The sequence below is a fragment of the Cydia amplana genome, chromosome 16, assembly GCF_948474715.1.
Source record: "Cydia amplana chromosome 16, ilCydAmpl1.1, whole genome shotgun sequence".
Taxonomy (NCBI): Eukaryota; Metazoa; Arthropoda; class Insecta; order Lepidoptera; family Tortricidae; genus Cydia; species Cydia amplana.
The window spans coordinates 6,594,951-6,616,942 of record NC_086084.1 but is presented as its reverse complement, the minus strand read 5'-3'; the positions used below and the strand labels follow the sequence as shown (position 1 = coordinate 6,616,942).

Sequence of the window (21,992 nt, the reverse complement as noted above, 5' to 3'; positions counted from 1 at the left end):
TAAATACGAAGCTGGTTTACAACACCTTTGTGATTCAACATAACCAAAGCGAGAGCACTTTCAGATTCCGTAGCAGTGTAGTTTTCAGTTGAATGAAGATGGTACAGTACAAAATATGGTGCTAATACTGATATTGATAAAAACTGAGAATGGCAACACACGCACCTAATTACCTTATTCGCATCATACTGGATTTAATACGTATTTTACTCCTCGTACTTAAAGTGAAAACAAAAATTATACATAAGTGTCGCTGACTAGTGGTACCTAAACCAGCGTAACACCATACCTAATTACCTTGTTCGAATCATACTGGATTTGAATTAGGTAGTTGTTTATTTTTGTGAATTAATACGTATTTTACTCCTCGTACTCAAAGTGAAAACAAAAATTATACATAAGTGTCGCTGACTCTAGTGGTACCTAAACCAGCGTAACACTTACACACTAAAAGCCATATTCCAAGAAAGACAATACCATATATTTTATTTAGGTAGTTACAGGAACATCTTGCCATCTACCTCTCTTACCCCTTGCCTTTCCTCACTTACCTACAAGCTCTATTTCAATTTTAATCATTTTAATTTATTACAGCTTAAGTACACCTATAATATTCTCATTTACATATTTACAAAAGTTGTACTTCAATGCAATTGCTGCTCCAACCTTAGAATTAAATTAGACCTAATGCTAGAGGTAGACCCATTTTCAAACTATCACGTATAGAATTTTGAACTGAAAAATGTTAATAATACTAGCAGCCGTTTTGAAACAGTGGCAATAGAACTGCTGCCTACTAAAACTACTTCTGGCGTTATTGTTGTTTTGCGTTTTTCGTCTATGGGGTCTAACTTCTTGTGGAAGCAAAGCCTCGCAAGGTTGTTTTGCATCCTCGGACAGTCGTAATCCTCATTGCCATCGCATTGGCATCCTGTCAGAGGCGCTGCTTTCTCCTGTTTTCTTAAAATTTCTATAGCATTTAGGCACTTGTGGGAACATTTTCTGCCGCGGTACATTGCGCGGCATAGGCGATGGTAATAACCGAGCGCAGTGGCGCACTGGGCATCCGCCGTGCAGATTAGCTGCGACAGACGACACGAACTCGTCGCATTCGCGGCTCCGCGAAGAACCGAAGGCCGACAAACGTCGATCCGTGACTTCGCCTCCAGGCAATACTCGTCTTCACACTCGCACTGCAACAAAGAAAGACTTACATGATTCAACGGCAGACGCACGTGAAACGTTCTATTTTATAATCGATAAATTTTTGAGAAAATCATAAATTTCCGCGGTCTGTATAGCATAATATGTTTCACGCTCGTAAAAGTTTTTATGGTATATGAAACGTGCCAGCCACCATCAAAATACATCGCGTTTTGTAAAGTCTTAATAAATATTGGACGTGGCGGCGTTGTGCAGCGATGCGGCCGGATGCTAAGATGCTTTTCATTCACTGGATTCTTTACTAGTGCCAGTGCACCCAATGTTTTTGCGTCTGCAGGTACCATACAAGAAATAATAGTCGTATGTTACACAGATGTCGGCGCATCGGATTTTTTGCGTGTCAGAGTGGTATGTTATTTAACCGCTTTAGATACCATTTGGACCCTTCCGAGTTATTTGATCCTTCATATCACCCAACTTTAATACACCACGGTCATAAAAATTGTGCACAAACAATAAGTATCTGAATTAAACGGCCATTATAATCGGGTTACTGACAATTTGACAAAAGACTGAATCTCTACGAAGCGTTATAAATTCGGACTTATCCGAAATCCGTTTTAATTTTACGGTCAATTTATTTCATACCTAGCCGGGATGAGACTAATGATGGCCGCCGACTTACGCGTTTTTTGTGTGGGCAACACCTGCGCAAGAGTCGACGCGGTAGGTCTCCGATCAAGACGTCAAACCCCAAGGCCGCAGTACCGATACACTGCCGCACTACAACAATAATCACACCGCCTCTACTAATTAAGGCTTTAAGTGATGTTAATCTAAATTATGGACGCTGCCCTTATAAATATGAATGCGGACGCTGGAATCTCTCTGGGAGAGGCTTTTAAATGAGGCCACTTAAAGCAACGTACTATCGGGTGCAGCCACGGTTGAGCATTTCTCAACGAAAATCGCTTGCACCCAAAACTTTAAAACGTCACGCCTCCTTACATTACAAGTATTACAACCAATCACGGTCATCATGCAATAAGTATATATATTGCATCGGTATTGTTTTTGGGTTCTGACCTGACCAACCCAAACATGTGTTGACCATCGTTATCGGTCTCTCAGTTGCATCTTAAAACGGTATTCTATGTTAGAAAGATTACACATCTGCTGGCCGTTAAACAATTGTGCGACCAAGAATACTTGGAAACTTTTTTTTAATAGCCATAATGTTTGTCCAGAATTGTTTAATTTTGCGCATTTTGCGTGCAGAGACCGCGCGGCGTCTTAACATCTGTCCGCTTTCATCTTAAATTGGATAAAAAGTTGAAGCCAGTAATAGTTACACGGCTAGGCGCATTACAAGTTGTATTGACATGCTGTGAATCAATGATGCGTCTTAATGTTTAATGTATAATTCTGTACGAGAAAATTACTAGAAAAAGTGTATGTAATTGCACATTTATCGAGTAATAAGCAGTTGGGAAAAACAGAAGTTTTAATTTAGTTCGTACTGAATTAATCTTTAAATGGCATTTGTAATTGAAATGCATCGCAATTGCATTTTTAAGATGCATAAAATTCTTTGAATTTAATTAATGTTTTATATCTATCGCTTAATGAAACCAAAGATCTGCTTGCCGTGTTGGTAAAGTAGAAAGAGTAGCGAGAATTCCCTTCCCACCAAAACATAGAAAGTACTACTTAGGTATTACATTTGTTTAACACCTTACCGTACTCTGCATTTATAATAACCTCAATTACATACATAGGTATATTATATTTATTTATTTTTCAGTGTTGTTATAGTAGATATGTTCAATGCAAACCTCTACCGTTACACAACTTATGCGAGTAAATGCAAATGGCAGTGCTCCATATAAAGAAAATATTATGGTCTACAATCTACATCGTGAACATTTGCCGTTAATGGATATTTAATGAATCGACCATTAGCAATATTCGCGACTCGGAACATGTTTCGTAAAACTTTTGGTAAGGCTCGCTCCTTACATGTGCAACGCATGTACGTTCGTTATTATGTCGGTGTGAAAACACCACCTGCGCTTCTACCTTGAATTTAAAGGTAAGAAGTACCTATACAACAACTTAACTGCCCGCCTTTTCCTACTAAAAAGCTGCGCCTGGGAGGTCTTAATTTTATCTTGTACGAATGTAGTACGCCTCCGATAGTTTTAATATATGACTATAAAATTCAACGTCTTTTGCTGGCTGTATGCATTTCCTTATTTGAGTTCTGTGCTATTGTTGACATGACGTCTAATATTGTTGATATTGTTGTCAGTTCAGTAACATAAAACATTATCTCCTTCCTTGCACAGTTGGGTAAAAACTAACAGTAACGACTGTCGACAATTTTGACGTAGTTTTTTCTTAACTTATACGTCACTATTTATTAAAGAAAAATATTATAAATTCGTCGAGAAGTGGTTAAATACTAAAATTGAATTATTTCTGAGAAATCTAAATAAAGAGGAACGGACGACGCTTCAATTGGTAGGATATCCGCCCATGACGAGGTGAGCATCATCGCCATTAGTCCGTTTTCATAATGCATCTGTATCTACAGGCTTTATTTTTTCATTTTACTCATTTATTCGCCCTTTGTTCTTAGTGTTCTTATACCTACGTACAGTGATGGAGTGATACTGCAGGATATATTTTTCATATTTTTTTTATGATAATGCGTAAATCGTATGCAATAAAATACCTTCGAACTTTGTGTATTTAATATGATAAGCTACTTTTGAGTGATTAAAGCTGGAAGCTCGCGACCAAAATCACCAGAATGCCGAATCAACACAGTAACGCAATAATAGAGCCCTTACTGCCAAACCAGGCGGCCTAACCAAGGCAAGCCAAGGTGACAATCGCTTGCGCTTCGCCATCGAATCGCTTTGTGTCTCTCTTTCACTCTTCCATATTAGTGTGACAGTGACCGTTGCGTTTCGTTCGCTACGTAGGGTTAGCGATTGGCATTAGGGAATGCAAATCGGTTATTTTCGGTTATATTTTGTATGGAAATAATCGGTTATTAACCGAAACCGTGGTTATTTCCATACAATAAATAACCGATTTGCATTCCCTAATTGGCATGTTGTCTAGGGGGCCAGCCGGGCTAGCACATGATTGGCGCGACAGTATCTCGCGGCGAGATAGACTACCCGTCCCTCTTTAATTAATATATAGTTAGAAAAAGACGGGTAGTCTATCCCGCCGCGACATACTGTCGCGCCAATCATGTGCTAGGCCTACAGGTTATAAAAGGGCCTTAACTGACACTAAAGGTCGGGCAAGCAATTCATAATAGGTATGTATAAGTAAGTAACTAAACATAAACAAGTGATTGGATTTCCAATAAAAATCGAATTGCAAAAACAAACATCAAACAACAGGTGATGTTTGTGTTATTACGTATTACCGTGCATACTTATACGAAATGTATATGTGGAAAAACACTGTTTCCACATATATATTTCGTATAACACTACAAGCAACACTGAACAATTTTACCAACTGAATAGGTACTTAGATTTTATGTTGCTGACAATATGTACTGTCAGAAAAAGTCAGAAGACCTTTTATCTGTACCTAGGACACTTTAGATGCTTTTAACTTATCATAGGTAGGTAGGTACTTATACTCGTACTTACGTTTAATCTACGTTTAATCATATATGTAATCATGTAAACCTAAAAATCACACAACTTTTTACCCTAATTGTTTGTAAATAGGTAATTATTAAATGAATGCAGGTAACTATTAGAACTATTTCTCACATGTACCGACGTAAAGTAACCCACTATTCTGTGGTTGTTTATTCGTGACGTATCCGAGGTCGTCAACCGCGACCCTCCCGCGATTTGATCTTGTTGCCGTCGTGTCCGACAAATCTGCCCGACGACGTCTAAATTAGATTTTATTGCGGGGCGTCTGCGTACGCGACCGACTACCAAACAACACAGACCCCTCCCGCACTGACATCTTCATTCAAAACGCTTGGACAAAACCCCTGGAATGAGTAATGGGGGACCAGATGTAATTGGTGGTGTTGATCAATTGCGATAGACAGATTATAAACAACTGTTGATGAGGAGTGATTTCGACACGGTCGAACTTTGGCCCCGGTAAAATTTTAAGCGTAAAAGATGGGCTATAAAATCATATTTTTATTCATAATATTTATCTTTACGGTACCTAATTTTAAATTAGTAATACCTATGTTAATTTAATGATTTGTCGTTGCGGTTATTTTTGTTTCTCGGATTCATATTGCACTATATATAGCATCACATGGCTAAATAATATATTTATATACCCTATTAATGGATCCTTATCCAAAATTTCGGATAGGTACACAAGTTTAAGGAGCAATCTTCATTGCAGGATATTTGATTGACGAGAGAAGACTATATAAGAAGACTAGCGACCCGCCCCGGCTTTGCACGGGTTAACAAATTATACATAAACATTCCTCTTGGATCACTCTATCTATTAAACAAAACCGCATCAGAATCCGTTGCGTAATTTTAAAGATCTAAGCATACATATAGACAAACAGCAGCGGGAAGCGACTTTGTTTTATACTATGTATGTAGTGAAAAGATTCTCACCGTCATCAGCTCCTTCCCCTCCTCTGTGGACATGAGCGCTATAAGCGCATGTTCACACGGCTTGGGACACACGCTAGTCGGTTCAGACAGCACGTCGTTGCACAGGATCATGTAGTTGTTAAGCGCGGCGCCACAGCCCGTGCGGTAGGCGCAGCGCGTGCGAGCCTCGAAGCACGGCGTGCTCACTGCGCCCGCAGCACAGGCTGCTAGCAGAGCCGCTAGCAGCCACATTACCTGGAAACAAGGGAGAACTCAGTTTAGGATAGTTTACATTTACACTCTTAAGAACGTCAAGAGCTTGACAATTTCCACTCGTCAGCTACGAGTGTGCACAATAGCAAATTGTAAACAACATCGCCGATTTTCTCATAATCGTTGTAACGCTGCTATTAACATATTTAGAATTGAGCCACATTTAATTAAGAAATAGGAGTCATGATAAAACGATTTTACATTCCTCTATTTGACTTCTTTTACTCTAACAAAGTATGGCCCGCCCCGAACCGAGCAGCCAAAAATAAATAAGCACAAAAGATAATGCAAGAAAGCAAACAACATCATAAGATAATCCTTTGCATCCCTGTTCAAAGCGTAGGCTACGCTCCATAAACAAACCCAATCTCCGGATGACATAGCAAATGTAACATCTCAACTCGATAATAAATAAACATTTAATATTAATAAACAGGGCTCGACGACATGTCTGGCGTTCTCGGAAGGTGCGCGGGCGCTGGAAAACAAACAGAATCGAGGCACGTCCCGAGCACTTGCTACTAACTTACACGCGAGCCTCAATGCCGTAACATGGACCAGGTAGGGATGACACTTTCGACATTACATTTTTTGGGACTAATTTTGTTGTTTTGTGTGCATACGGTCAGCAGGGTCGCAAAATCAAATACAGTCAAACAATGATTAAGAACCGCCTTAAAAAAAGTTGCAAGTAAGCTAACCATGTTAATACATACATATGTATTTAAATGCTCTTGTAATTTGAGTGTATCGGGCAGCATTAATTTGTACAGAAAATAACTCATTTATTGCATAATAAGTGTTATAAAATGAATATAAAACTAAAATTAAGTACAACTAATACTAAAGCTAAAAAATTAAAAATACCTATCAAAATTTTGCGCCTTTGGTAAGGTGCCCATCACGCAGGCAGTGTTCCCGCGCTGGATTGCTATGGCCAATCTTTGCGCGAGAAAGCTGCCTGCGCGAGGGTCACCTGTGGCCTGCCTTAGGCGTTTGCTGATTATTGTACATGTTATATTTATTTAAGTCTAACCATGTAGATATTCATCAATAACAAACACGAAGTCCAATAAAACTTGACACAAAATAACATTATAGGTACCTATTATTTTCTTATCATATTACATGTACGAATTAAACCTAGATAGTTAAGAGTTGTGACTCATAACATAATTTTATCATATAATACCTAAGCGATATTTGTTTCCAAGAGCAATTTGTGAAACCTACGCACTGACTTGTCTCAGCGGCGAATCATAAAATTCATTATTATTTATGAGCTCAGAAAACAAGAGCAATTCTATTGTGTGTTCATGAAGTGAAATCCTTAGATAGAGTCGGGTACGTAGGGTTAGCAACCAAAAAATAATGAATAGGTAGCTACCATTAAGACTCTTCAAAAATATGACCCTAAAAATTTACAAAACTTAAACAATCCTGTCGATCCATCAATATAATACAATGATGAGATGACGAATAGTTTGCAAGAAGTAGGTACCTAGTATACCTACATTAAAAATTACGTACCCTATTGAAATCTACTCTATCTAAATATGGCATTTAGGTATTCCAGTAGCAACAGGGGAATCCCAGTAATAGCGAGCATATTATATTGACAGTTTTCACGGCAATATTGTCAATAACACCCACCTAATCAATTAATGGTATTATTCATTTAAACTCTCATTAATACTGGCAATATCATCTACAAAAGTGGAGCATTTTAAAATTTAATCAACATTTGCTAACCCTAAAATCCACAGGGTCGTCGTCCGTAGCCTGGATGCAAAAGAAAACAAAGTGACAATCGAGATGTCCACAATTCTTGCTCCAAGTGTTAAATTACAATAACAATGTCCGTGGAGCACAATGTAGCCTTTATTTGTATAACAATAAAGGCTAACGACGTCAGGTACACGTCTTGCCACTGTTTAGTTTAATTATTAGTGGACGTGGTACTTACATCTGAAGTGACATTCAAATGAGAAACGCTTAGTAAGTGTCTAGTCACTTTTGCTATGCTATGCTGTTTCAATTGTCATTCGTCATTGTAAATTAACACCATGGGAAAGCAAAGCAAACGAATGGTACCGCTTTACTCCGTTATGTTTACGCGAATAGCTCTTCGTCAATTGCGTTTTCCTAAACTACTAGATTCCCAAATTTCCCAACCCTTTTCCAAGCGCATACGAAATCCAAGCGGAGTTGTGAATCAGTGGCACTTGATAGTTTTTTGACATTCGTATAATTATGTTTTATAGATATAATCACGCCTATTTCCCGGAGGGGTAGGCAGAGACCACAGACTTCCACTTGCTACGATCCTGATAATACCTCTTTTGCTTCCTTCACTTTCATAACATTTTCTCATACCCCCTCGCCGGTTTAGGGTTTCTTCAGGATTTCCCCGATCTGATCATAGAAAGTCCGCCGAGGTCTACCCCTTCCAACTCCCGCTTCTTCTTATAATATTCCGAAATTAAAGGATACAAATGTTTGACTTTGAATCGAAACAAGTACATGCACACCCTTGATTTAAAGCTTAAATCTGTACTAAAGATAAAATCAAATATCGATTATTTCAAAGAACTTCTAGTGACAACATTACGTGACGTCCGAGCAACATTTTTCTTTCACGACATGACACTTAAAACATCTAATCATCGAGACCCAAGAAACGTGGCGACATTTTTACCTCCAATCCAAACGGACTAGCGTTTAGCAGACGGGTGTGAAAAGCAAGACAAGTCAACACACAGCGGTCAAGTGCAAGGTGAAGATGCAACAAGATATAACTAACAGTAACAATTTTAACCCACCGGTGGAACTTATGCCTTTGGAATAAGGTTTCGTTCGAATAGTCAGTTAACAGTGTAAGCGGTGATACATAGTGACTGCACTTAAAGCTCGGCCAGTCTACGGACACTTCAATCGAGTAGAGAAATTTAATGTTCACAAAATCAAGTAACTCGTCCAATTCTTAAGTAACTTGGCGTAGGAATGTTTGTTAAAAAGACATAGAGTAGTTTAGTTACTCGTATTAAATAAATTTTAGTCTAACTGAAAAACAACTTTATTGTTAAAAGCATAAAATAATAACAGATATCGAAATTTCACATTTAATTATTTTCCTTAATCAGCTTCTAGTTATTCTATGCCGCCCCTTAGCATACTTTCATACTATGCAAATCCGCTTCAAAATCATAATGTAGGTAGGTAGTTAGAATTCTTTGTATAAAAAACTGTTTTCACACCACCTATTCGCTTTTTCTTCCCTGCTAGGAGGGGTCAAAGTGGCATTTTTCCTCCCTGCTAGGAGGGATCACAATCACAGTAACACTTTTCTGTTCTAGCACACTATTTTTACATTTTTTGCACATTCTTTTTTTAGCTTAAATAATCTGTTTTGTGTGTCTGTGCCCAGCAGTGGGACGTATATAGGCTCAAATTATTATTATATTAATTATTTAATCTGTTTAAGCATCAGATTGTGTCAACACTAAGATTTTTTTATTTTCCTCATACATAGTTGATGTGAAAACCGTATGTGTCACACGGTATCAAAATTATTTCGTCTTGGGCGTTGGGCGTTAACACTTGAATGCCACATTACGCTCAGGATTCAACGTACGCCCTTGACGGAAATATATCATTTTGATCCCTTGTAATACAAACTACTATTTTCTTTAACATGAACATGTTCAAATTTAGCTCCCTTAGTGACAAAGTCCCAGATAGCACAAAAAGTCCAAAACCCTCGCATCGGCTCCCGCGCTCGCTAACCAGCGCTCAAACACGTTCCCGGCTCATTATAGCGTGTCGTTTAGCGCCAACTGATAGCGCAAACAGCTACCGGCTACACCAATGTTTGCCGAGCTAGAATTCTTTAGCGGAGACGTTAAGAAGTAAGTCAACGTTACGTAAAACTACTGTCATGTCTTCAGGAAAAGTTACGGTTAAAATCTGTCAAAAATAGATCAGTATAAATTTAATATTTGTTTTAAATTCATTAGTGCAAATGAGATTTGGTATATCATAGAAGTCTGTTTTTTATTCCCAACAGAGTAATTAGTTCAGATTAGGAAGTATGTAGTAATGGTAGCCCGTCTGCGCTAAGCCTACACTACTTAAAGTAAGTTGGTCATGGCAGAGACCTATGAAAAATCAATGGCTTATTATTAACCGGGCAACTAAAATATTAAACAGGAACTTTCATTGGGCATATACAAATATAATTTGGCTGTGCATTCATATTTTAGCGCCAAAAAATATATATTAGTCTCAGCCACCCAAAAAAAATTATAGGGAACTTAAAGTGATAGGTTGGCGTCTAAAATAATAAATTGGCAACTTATATTGTAAAGCGATCATAAAATTTAGTTGTCATCTAGTTGTTCACACCTAAGTAATCAACTAATCATAACTGAGCATATCGTTTCAGCTAGGTAGTATTTTAACACGAAAGCAGATAAATTTAATGAATATTGGTCACTTTTTACACAAAACACCTCAAATTAATTTACCAATACGCAATGGTCAGTATACTTATAGTCGAAATTTCTGATCATGAAACGCCTAATGGCCATTTTATCATTAGATTTTTAAATTTTTAATGACTAAGTTCAATAGTTACCACTGTTGTTCTGCTACAGTCAACAGATAAATAGGTGCGACGGCGAGCGAAGCGAGGAGGAGCGTGTTAGGTTGACCGTGTAATGACCAAACAAAATATTTTAAATGATCTTCATTTTTTAATTAATAGATAGCCGTTTTCTTTTTAAAATATGCTCCATAAATGGTCTCCAATATATTAATTCAGTTGCCAAATAAATACTTGGTACCTGCCTAAAAATAATCAAAAGCTGTAACGGCATTAAAATACAGCTCATATTGATATATTTTAAGGCTCCGTTTTTGTTTCTAAACTATTAATTTTAGTAGCCATTTCTATTTTTTAAACTGCCCAAATTAGATTAATTAGTTGACCGGTTAAATACGTGCCAAAATCAATCCTCCACCGTACGTCAGTACTACCTATACTACCAGTCGGATTGATTTTAGCTCTACTGATATAAAACACAGGTGTTTCAGTGTCCCATTTATTTTATTAGTTTAGCTATAGGCCTTAGTTGAAGATATTAAGGTATTTTTGTAATTGTTTTAATGAGAAATACAGAATGAGGACTTGGTTTGTATGAGACATGCCAATTCACTATTCTTAAATTTTACATTATTATTTAATAAAGGCATAGGTTGAAGCGCTGGTGGCCTAGCGGTAAGAGCGTGCGACTTGCAATCCGGAGGTCGCGGGTTCGAACCCCGGCTCGTACCAATGAGTTTTTCGGAACTTATGTACGAAATATCATTTGATATTTACCAGTCGCTTTTCGGTGAAGGAAAACATCGTGAGGAAACCGGACTAATCCCAATACGGGCCTAGTTTACCCTCTGGGTTGGAAGGTCAGATGGCAGTCGCTTTCGTAAAACTAGTGCCCACGCCAATTACTGGGATTAGTTGCCAAGCGGACCCCAGGCTCCCATGAGCCGTGGCAAAATGCCGGGACAACGCGAGGAAGATGATGATTTAATAAAGGCATACTTTTTGTTATCCTATCATGCTGCTTATCTTTGTAATTAATTTAGTGAAATTCTTACATAAATAAGAGTGAAATCCTACTTGTTTTCGTATATATATTACACCAAAATGCATGGTTTCAATTACCAAAAAGCATCGATGATATCGTCTCATTCTTACGAAACAACCTAACAGCAATTACATTAAAACAAGTGATTCAGATAACACTATCGCGCTTGTGATAAGACCGTGCATTGCGTTATTGTTGATTTTGTTGTAACCAGAAACCCTGACCCACAATGCTAACGACTAATGAACCGAAATGGAAGACTTGCAAATACCAGGTTATAATAGTTAAGTATTGTCTCAAAATTAGCAATTTTGGTGTGAATGTAGATGTTCGCCGGTTGTAGGCATTTTGTTAATGAGGTTATCACTTTTTGAGTTATGATCTTCTCTGAAATATAGCGTAGCGACAATACGAGTAAATGGCTATTGTTTCATTGAGTACTAAAGCTGCACTTCCGATATCTTGAAACCATTATAGTATTATAGGGCGAGGTGTTCAAAATTACCTTGACACGCTCTTATTCTCTTAACAATATAGTCGCGTCAAGAACATTTTGAACACCTCGCCTGCTTAGCAACTATTTCAGATTTTCTTAATCTATTAATCTTAAGAGCCAACAGGAGTGGTCATTTCTCCATACAAACGTACTCGACTGTTTCCTCCGTGGGTTTTGAAGCTAGAGCAATGATTTTTTCAACACAGATTAATATTGTCAATATCTGTGTCGGACCGTTTTGCTTTTTTTGATATTTTTGTTTTTTAAGGCGCTAGAGCCCTTCAAAAATGGCCAAAATGGCCTAATTGACTATGCTGCAATAAGAGGCGTGCTATTCAAAACTGACATCAATTAGTCATAATCATTTAGATTTCCAAATTTGGTTACGATTGGTTAAGTTTTGGAGGAGGAAACAGTCGAGTAGGAAACCTCGTTTTTTGATATTTTTACGCAGGATTTTTCGCCTTGTCCTTATCGCACTAGTTTTAGGAGCCGCTTCCGTTAGCGAGACGGGTATATTTACCTAAAATATTTAAATCTTAGCTCCTGTTGGCTCTTAAGGGGATAATACAACTCACAGAAGAAAGAGAAGAGCGGATAAGATCCAAGTTTTGGCAATGCAGCTAATGGCTAGCTAAAAGATATTCTAGTTCCGCAAAACCCTCATCTGTAGCAATCTGTAGGTACATTTTAAACGAGACATAAGGATCAAGCCTGATACCGAAGCCTCTTAGATTCAAGGAACCGTTGCATCGCAACCTGACCCTTTTGAATTTCATTCCCACCAGATATAGTTACTGAAGTGCTCATAATATAACATTCAGAGTTATGATCACTGCGAAACTGACGCCATACTCCAACGGACTTAAAGGACGTTTGCGGAAAGATTAAGATAACCCCAAGTCACTTCTTTCGTTGAATTTCAGTTATCTGTTAAGCAAAAATCTAACACTTATTTTATTTTGCAAGGTGCACAAACACAAAGCACATTTTTTTAAATATATGCACGGTCCCCTTCGGGAAGTAATGTTTCAAGTGTCCTTTTACGTAATTAGGTGTGTTGTTATAAAATAAATTTGAGCCTGAATACTTCTTGCTAACGCTAAGTAATAACGCGTATTTAAGAACAGGCAAAGAATACGAAGGAAATAAATTGGTGGGAATAATCTTAGATTTAAAAACTAAAAGCCGCCGCCATATACTCGTAGGTGAGATTAAAATGACGATAAAAAACTCAAGCAGCAATTTTCTCCGCTAAACACAGGGAGCCGTTTCTCTAAAATGCCAGACAAAAAATGGATGGTACCATAAATAGGTTCAGGTAGCAATTCCTAAGCCTCTTGTAATTGTCCAATTGTGCATCCAGATGAAACATATTAGCCTCCATTAGACTCTAAATACAAAAGACAAGGGATCAGGCTCAGCTAAAGTTTTTTTTAATAATCTTGCCGAACACTTGAAGTACAGCTTTACCGTAGAATAGTAAAAAAGTTTAGATTTTTTTTGTGCAAAAAACAAAATCTCAAATGCTGGTTTCCTGACATCTCAATGCGATGTATGAGATCATAAATCACCGAAAAGGTTGTCTGGAAGACAAATTCGTGGCATGTGGCGTGCAGCTGCAGGGATACGCGCTGAATCGACCATTTATAATGAATTGACAACTTGAATACAGCGAGACCGTGCTCCTACACAGTGCATAGATGCTATTGAAAGAGTTCTATTTTTACATAAACACCTGTGTCTGTAAAATAAAAGGTGCATCACGTATCTGATATTATAAATAACATTATTCGTTTTTGAAGATAGATCTCGCCGGTATGTAGAGTACTGAAAAAAAAATTGAAAAAAAAACACAACCTACATACTTAAGTACAATAGTTTTTGCCTACCTACTTTAGTTTAGTAGCTGTTTTAGGGTTCCGTGCCTTATAAGGAATAATCGGAACCCTTATAGGATCACTTGGTTGTCAAGGGTACGCTACGCTAAACGCGAAGAGGTATCGAGTTGAAATTAAAACCATATAGGGTGACTATTAGGTATTGGCCACTACATAGTAATTGACCTTTCCTAACACTGACTTAATATAAAAGAAATAGACACACAAAGCAGAACAAAAACGTCAAGAAATGTGGATCCCAATGACGTTTCGCACCATTTGCATTGATGATAAAAACGCTTACGTAAATTTTGAGTCAAGATAAATGTTACGTACAGAAAAGAGCTTAATGTCGTAAGCATTAAGTGTCAAATTTGCATACATAAGTACCAACACTGTTAAAAAATTTAGTCCGTTGGCACTAAACGTAACGTATTTACGTCAAGCAACGTCAAACGAGAATAATGAACGAATGGAGTCACTTTGGTACACTTGAATAGGTATTACTGTACAGAAAAACCAATTGAAGTAATAAATAAAACAAATTTAATTTAATCGGGAGTTTAAATAAAATTAATTCGTGGTTCAAATTCAAACAAATTAAATTTTTAATAAGTAAGTATACGTCTTTAAATACTAATTTCCTTGAAATAAATTCAACTTATTAAATAAAATAACTGTGTATTTTAGATCTACATTTACTCATCGCACGGGTGCACGGGGACATTTAGGTACTGATTGGATTTTTTTTTATAAAGTCCATACTTTATAAAAAAAATCGGGTTGTTCCCACTAGTTACCACCAAGTTGATATCAGTGGTAACTATAGGATTTTTTTTCCCACCTTTTACCACTGGTAACTACTGGGAAAAATAATTCCCACTAGTTACCACCAAAGCGAGTTGGTGGAAATAACCCAAAAAAATCCTGTGGTTGTCACTGTGTTCAGATAGGTTTAGCATTTACAGTTAGTCGATATAAGCCCTTATTGGTTGTCGGAAACAGGGAAATGGGCCCATCACACAAGTGCCGTTTTGATTTGTTTAAAACTGCATCACCCCTATCTCTTGCTATAATTAAATAGCAGTCCACTTTGCACGTCGCATAGGTTTACTTGGAAATCTTGAATTTAAACATAATATTATTCCTTACGAATTCCATATAAAAATAAAAATAAATATTGACCTCACATCGACTCATTCGATTTTTGTTCCTTGACATCCCTTCCTTGGTACTAACAAATTAATTTATTCAAAACCATAAAATTACCACCAGATTACATAAATTATGTAATGCTATCCAAAGAACTAACCGAAAGAAATACATTCCATCCTTTTTCCTTGTTTTATCATTGTTATTTTTACATATTTTAACGGCACATTTCGTAATTGTTGACAACTTCACATTTGAGCGTTTCAAACAGGACTAAACGAAAAAGTAACGCGTGATCTGTTTCAACGTTACTTTTGTGGGGCCATTTTTTGCGGCTGATTGGGTATCCAGTTCTTTATTCTATATCAATGTTTCCTAACAAATCAGAAAGAAACAAGCCAATTGAAACCTTATTGTTAAGAGCGGCCAATCACTATGTAGTAGCCCTTGTAAGGCCTTGTAGCTGTGAAAAAAATCAAACTTCTAAGTTAACGTTGTAATAAAAGATACGGCCGTTTATGCCGTTTAAACGTAGGTATATTTCGACACTCTCAAGGGAATCAGAATTTATAGGGTTCTTTCCGTTGACCTAGAACTATGAAATTTGGCAATTAATATCGTTTTATACTACAAGTACAGGGAAAAACCTGAAAAGTATAAATATGTAAAGAAAAATTGTTAAATTTGTATGGAACCCTTGATAGGCGAGTCCGACTCGCAACGTGTCCCGGTTTTTTTAATATTTACATCTAAATTAACTATGATAAGTTTAAAGAGCTATGCTTTCTATGTCTCCACAGTCACCAAACCCGTTGCCTAAATAGCAATGCATAAATCGTCTGCAATAGATGCAAAGGCCTGTGATGATGATGATAAAACAAATCAATGCATTTCAATTTCATTATCGCATGAAGGTGACCTGGGGAGCATTTTTTACTTATAAGTTTTGTTTAAGATTTGTTTTATTTTAGTTTTAATTTTAACGTTTAGTTTCTTTTTTTCCATACTGTTTGTAATTAATAAATGTTGTTTCAAATTACCTACAATTTCACAATAGGTCCGTAACGTATTACGCTGTTCCTTATCATCCAAGTTTCCCGTCACATTGTCTGGAAATTAAATTCGTATTTAAGAGCCGTTGTTGCAAACGGATATTTTATCACCTCATAATTTCCGCTACCATTAAATTTGTCATGTGCTAATCATTTCAGCTGGCATTTATATATCCAATGCCCACAAAACAAAACGCCAAAATGCTATAAACGGAGAGAGGCCAATCCCATACGTGCCTCAAGTCATAACAAACGCCAATATCGCGAGCCGTTTTGGTAGGTAGCACTCTCCGTAAACCGATCGTTAAATGCAGCACCATTTTCCCTTTTCGTACTGTGTCACCTCGTAAATAAATCAAAGTTTATTGCTTAATTTGTAAATGATATTATAAATTAAATGCCTTTATAATTTTGTAATGTGTTGGCTAAAACTATTTTTAAGAAAACAGGAAAATTAATTCTCTATATGTATCTCTTCCTTGTCGTAACCTCATGGCTGAGGGACGTGACGATTATGGGCACTCTTCACCAGTGCTCTCCAGGCCGCTCTGTCCTGGGCCCAGTGCATGCTAGCCTGCAGTGTGGCGTCTGTCACCAACGTTATTCTGTCCGCCCAACGTGTGGACATACGTCCATCCCTAAGCTTCCTTGCCATGCGGCCAGTCATAATGAGCTTTTCCAAGCTATCTATGTCTAAGTCTCTCAAAATACATATCTGCGTGGTTTTCGCAGTAAAAGTTACATTAGGTACTTACAATTTAAGATTATTCTCATTAACATTCAATTGTGGTTTTCATAGTCGACTCTATCCATCTTACAAGCAAAAAACTTAATCAAACAGGGCACGAGGTCGAAGTTTGGAACATAATAATTATAATAAATCCTTGAAGAGGTAGAGGGAGGTGGAGGTTGGTATTAGAGCTAGTTTGTTGTATTTGTTCTTCGTCAGACTACGAAGTTTTTTATAATTTTAATGCTGATTTATAATTTTAATGTTTTTTGACAAACATTTACAGGAAAGACGTGCTATTTAATATTATATTTTCAATGTGTATTCATATAAGCCGACTTTATTATTACGGAAAACACAACATTTTAAATCAAACTTTTCAAGTCCAAATAGAACTTTTAACAGAAATTGTACTTAATGTATCCTGTTACCTATATTTATTACATTATGTTATGTCCTTATAGAATTTAAATCTAAGTACATAAATCTTTACCCACATTACGCGTCCATTAGTCTCCAACAATACTTACAGGTAAACCAGGACATTGGCATGAGCAGCTCGATAGGGCTATAAATCACTTGGCGCCGAATACCAATGAGAATGCTTTATGGGCAGTACGTCAAACGACTAGGTCTACAAACAATAGTGTTTTGTACACATAATTAGGAATCGTTCCGAAACCAAAGGACGAAAGAAATCGCAAGAACCTACTCAACATTAGTTCTCGACGGGGGAAAACCCAAGAAGTGCTAGCTTGCGGTCACATAAGAGAGTCTGTTAAATGGAAAATAATGACGGGCATCAAACCTCGGGCTGCTCGAGTGATTAAAAATAGCTTCAAATCAAATCGTCCTTGTATTATCGGTAGGAGATGTCCGCCATTGTTTACCCGATGCTGTGCGCTGGAATTGTTATCGCTGCAGCAAATACCTCATTGACCGCTGTAGGTATCAGACGTATGTTTTATTTAGCCTTTGTACCATGGAACCGAAGTAGGTACGAGTGCATAATTGAGAAGTCTATGAATAAAGACATTAAACGATTTTACGATTGCAAGGTTTGAATAATGGGAGTAATAAGGAGTAGGCCCTTATTACTCCCATTATTCAGGCCTTGCCATCTCAATTTAGAATGTCATATGTTGAAGACATTAAGTTCTTTATGACTTAATCAGTCGTCAAGTTTGATATCAAATGGTTAAAGGTAGAGCATAGTAAATTAAAGCGTCCCACGCCCGTGTAGACAGCGGTTCAAAGATGTAGATTAGGTCCTTACATTATGTCTGCATCACTGCGCAATATATTTACGTCAAGCGATTGGACCATCTCATTAGTTCTGTGCACGTCGCCGTTACAGCTAAGGACACGGAGTAAGCGAGGACAACGCATTAGAATCAGTACCTAACAAGTCATATTATTGAGCTATTTGTATGCTTTATCACGACTATCACGCATATGCAAATCGGTTTTAGTATGCAGTATATCATCATTCGCAATACCTGTTATTTGCACTTTTGCATTCATTGTTTCGCTAAATTTACGATTGCGGTGCAGTTCCGTTGTGAATAAGTAATGATCGGCCTTATTCATAGACTTGTTTAAGATCTTTCTTTTTTCTTTCAAACATTTAGCGGGTCCGACAGCTGCGACCTCTGCGACCCAGTATATGTATATTCTTCCGTCATGGTATCGAAACTGTAAGATGTAGTATAAATTTATTCTACTGTAACAATTGTCGCTTAACAACTTTTCAAAAACAATTTAAACCCTTGTGTGTTAAGGTATAGGACCTGGGATCTTTCTAGCAGAAGGATAATTTAAGAATAGCGGCCTCCTAGCCAAGTGGGTTGTGACCATGCCTACGTTGAAGGTCCTGGGTTCGAATCCCGGTGAGCGCATTTCCGAGGGAGGGTTGATCTGTGTTAGACTGTCCGCAAATATAACACTATAATATATAATTCTATTTAAAAAATAATTCTTTAATAGAAAAACGGAGTATTGGGATACTTTCAGCAGCGGCGACTTTTGCGAAAAACTTTTTCTTTTTTGATCTTTGACTTTGTTTGTGATAACGTGTATTTATTTACAAAATTATACAATCTTACTAAGTATATCATAATAATACCAACTTCTTTGCCAACCGCTAAGAATGAACAAATGTATTTCACTGCAGTGCTACTGAAATAATCGCTGCAAGTGGAATGCAATCATTCATCCTTCTATTTTTAAATACAATACAATAAAGTAAAAATGTACGTACAGCTATTACTCGTTCCCGCCGTAGTCACATGGCTCGCTCGTTGGAAAGTTTAGAACTCCGTGTTTTGTTAACTTCAACGATGTTCCACAACATTTATCACTGTTTTCGAGAGTTTAGTTACGCATTGGTCACTGGTAAAGAACTATTGTGCACCGTTTCATTTAGTATTATTGTTTTGGTAGCGACGTAAAGTCCGGTGGTGAGTTAGTGCGTCGGCGGGAGGCGTACGTGCAGCTCGCCCGAGCGCGCGCTTACGATTGAGTTGAGTTGAATTGAGTTGTGCCGCGGCACGAACACGGAGCGTTGGCTTGAACCCGCGCCGGCATGCCAAGCCAGATGACAGCTTCATATTCTTCCCTTCCCGTTCCCTACACCCTCCTCTCGCGTGCCCTCAGCGGAATAGATACGTTTTTATTTTATTTTATTTGAGTACCAACCGGTCCATTAATGTTCGAGCTGTCTTCAGCTCTACTGGACATTCTGATAAATATAAATGATTAATGCAGATAATTTTTCGGTAACTGACATGTTACCTCGTTAGAATATTGATGATGCGATAGGTATTAAAAAAGATGAACAATAATTATAATTTGTGAGTAGGTAGGTAGAGGTAGACAGCGAGCGACCCTATTTTTGTTTATTATATTTTGTTAGTCAAGAAAATCGTTAGGTTCAAAATCACGATTTTCGGTCTCTCTCTACCTTCTTTTGTTTTTTTAGTGCGAATCGTCCCGGTGCAGGTATGAGGACGTAATTAAAACATTTCCGATTAATTTATTGACGCCTTGCCGCTGTGAATTTTGAGCGTGTTGGCACAGAAGTCCTGGGCCATGGGTTTGCCGAGCTATTGTCTTTAAGGTGCAGTTTGGCTTACACACCGCCACAACGAGTTCTCGAGAAAGTCATTATTAAGACCTTCGCCCGTCGAGCCGTGTTTTTTGTTCGCTTCGGTCAATGTTTGTAGTGTTTAAAAAAAGTTTATTTTAAAATTGCGTTGATTGAGTTGTTACGGGCTTGCGGCGGGGAATAATTTCATGCTTTTGCCTCCGGTTTGATACACAGATAGCGTGTTGTCGGGTTATTTCATTAATTGTACCTACTAATTAATTTTTGCAACTTAATTGGTTGATCTTCGGAATAGACGCTTTGATGTTTTGCTTAATTTTACGCTAGCTATTTTAAATCGTCTGTTGCAATTAATAGGTAAATTTGTTTCCGACTTAATTGTAACGTCTTCATTGAATTCACGGATACATAAGAATAATTGAATAGGTACTATAAATAATGGCCTTGAACACAGGGGAATAATTAATTACCTACTAAATATTACCCCATTTAAAATTCTAATGAGAGTACCACATTCTGTTATATCCCTCGAACCGAGCAAAGTCGAGGAAGCTTGTTAAAAATACTCAAGAAAACTTTAGGACTCTGAGAACTCAAGAAACTTCAGAAATGAAGAAAAAGACTAAGAAGAAGATAGCATAGCTCTCGCGACCCCACTCTGGACAGTTAGTAAATGCTAGCCAGGGGCACAGGGCCCCATTACAATTCACCCACCTGTTAGGTGACACAGCAGGCGACATAGCTCTCCCAGGAGCGCTCAGCCAGCCTATTATGGATAGCTTTATCCATCTTTATCCACGTGATAAAATAACTGTCACTGTTTAACACCATGGGAAAGAAAGTGGTACAGATAGTACGTGGAGTGGTTACTCCCACAAACAGCTCGCCAGAAGCTAACTGATTGCACTGCAAAACAGCGGTCGGGCTATGACGTCGTCACATCCCTGTGCCAATATTTTTTAGGGTTCCGTAGCCAAATGGCAAAAAACGGAACCCTTATAGATTCGTCATGTCTGTCTGTCTGTCCGTCTGTCCGTCTGTCCGTCTGTCCGTCTGTCCGTCTGTCCGTCCGTATGTCACAGCCACTTTTCTCCGAAACTATAAGAACTATACTGTTGAAACTTGGTAAGTAGATGTATTCTGTGAACCGCATTAAGATTTTCACACAAAAATAGAAAAAAAAAACAATAAATTTTTGGGGTTCCCCATACTTCGAACTGAAACTCAAAATTTTTTTTTTCATCAAACCCATACGTGTGGGGTATCTATGGATAGGTCTTCAAAAATGATATTGAGGTTTCTAATATCATTTTTTTCTAAACTGAATAGTTTGCGCGAGAGACACTTCCAAAGTGGTAAAATGTGTGTCCCCCCCCCCTGTAACTTCTAAAATAAGAGAATGATAAAACTAAAAAAAATATATGATGTACATTACCATGTAAACTTCCACCGAAAATTGGTTTGAACGAGATCTAGTAAGTAGTTTTTTTTTTATACGTCATAAATCGCCTAAATACGGAACCCTTCATGGGCGAGTCCGACTCGCACTTGGCCGCTTCTTTTTATTCTAGTGGCAAAATACATATTCCGTGTCATCATCATCATCATCATAACTTAAGAGCTTTGCTCTTGTCGGTGGAGTACCTAATCGCCAATCATTCCTTTCTTGTGCGAGTCTTTTATTTTCCTCATACGACGTATAATTTTTTATTTGGCTATATGATAAGTTATTCTAGGTTTCCCTTCTTCTCTTGTCTTTTCAAAGTTGCCTTCCCAGATGTTCAGGAAAAACTTATCATGCCGTATCAGGTGTCCTACCATCATGCCTCTCCTATTTCTTATTGTATTTAATAAGCATCGCTTTTCTCCTAT

General features: G+C 37.6%; 1 protein-coding gene across 1 annotated transcript; it reads right to left on the bottom strand.

Moving 5' to 3' along the window:
• Window positions 1–609: 609 nt before the first annotated feature.
• LOC134655508 (growth arrest-specific protein 1-like) lies at window positions 610–19,683 on the bottom strand. The gene is made up of 3 exons (XM_063510978.1): window positions 19,275–19,683; window positions 5,805–6,038; window positions 610–1,193 (listed from the first exon to the last, which is right to left on the bottom strand). Exons 2-3 carry the CDS (start codon window positions 6,033–6,035, stop codon window positions 717–719), a joined length of 708 nt encoding a protein of 235 aa, XP_063367048.1. The 5' UTR covers window positions 6,036–6,038; window positions 19,275–19,683; the 3' UTR covers window positions 610–716.
• Between the last annotated feature and the right edge of the window lie 2,309 nt (window positions 19,684–21,992).

Coding starts and splice junctions, on each gene's coding strand:
- LOC134655508 (XM_063510978.1), bottom strand. CDS start 6,035: ATGTGGCTGCTAGCGGCTCTGCTAGCAGCCTGTGCTGCGGGCGCAGTG. Junction 1,194..5,804: donor AGGGGAAGGAGCTGATGACG/GTGAGAATCTTT, acceptor TCTTTGTTGCAG/TGCGAGTGTGAAGACGAGTA.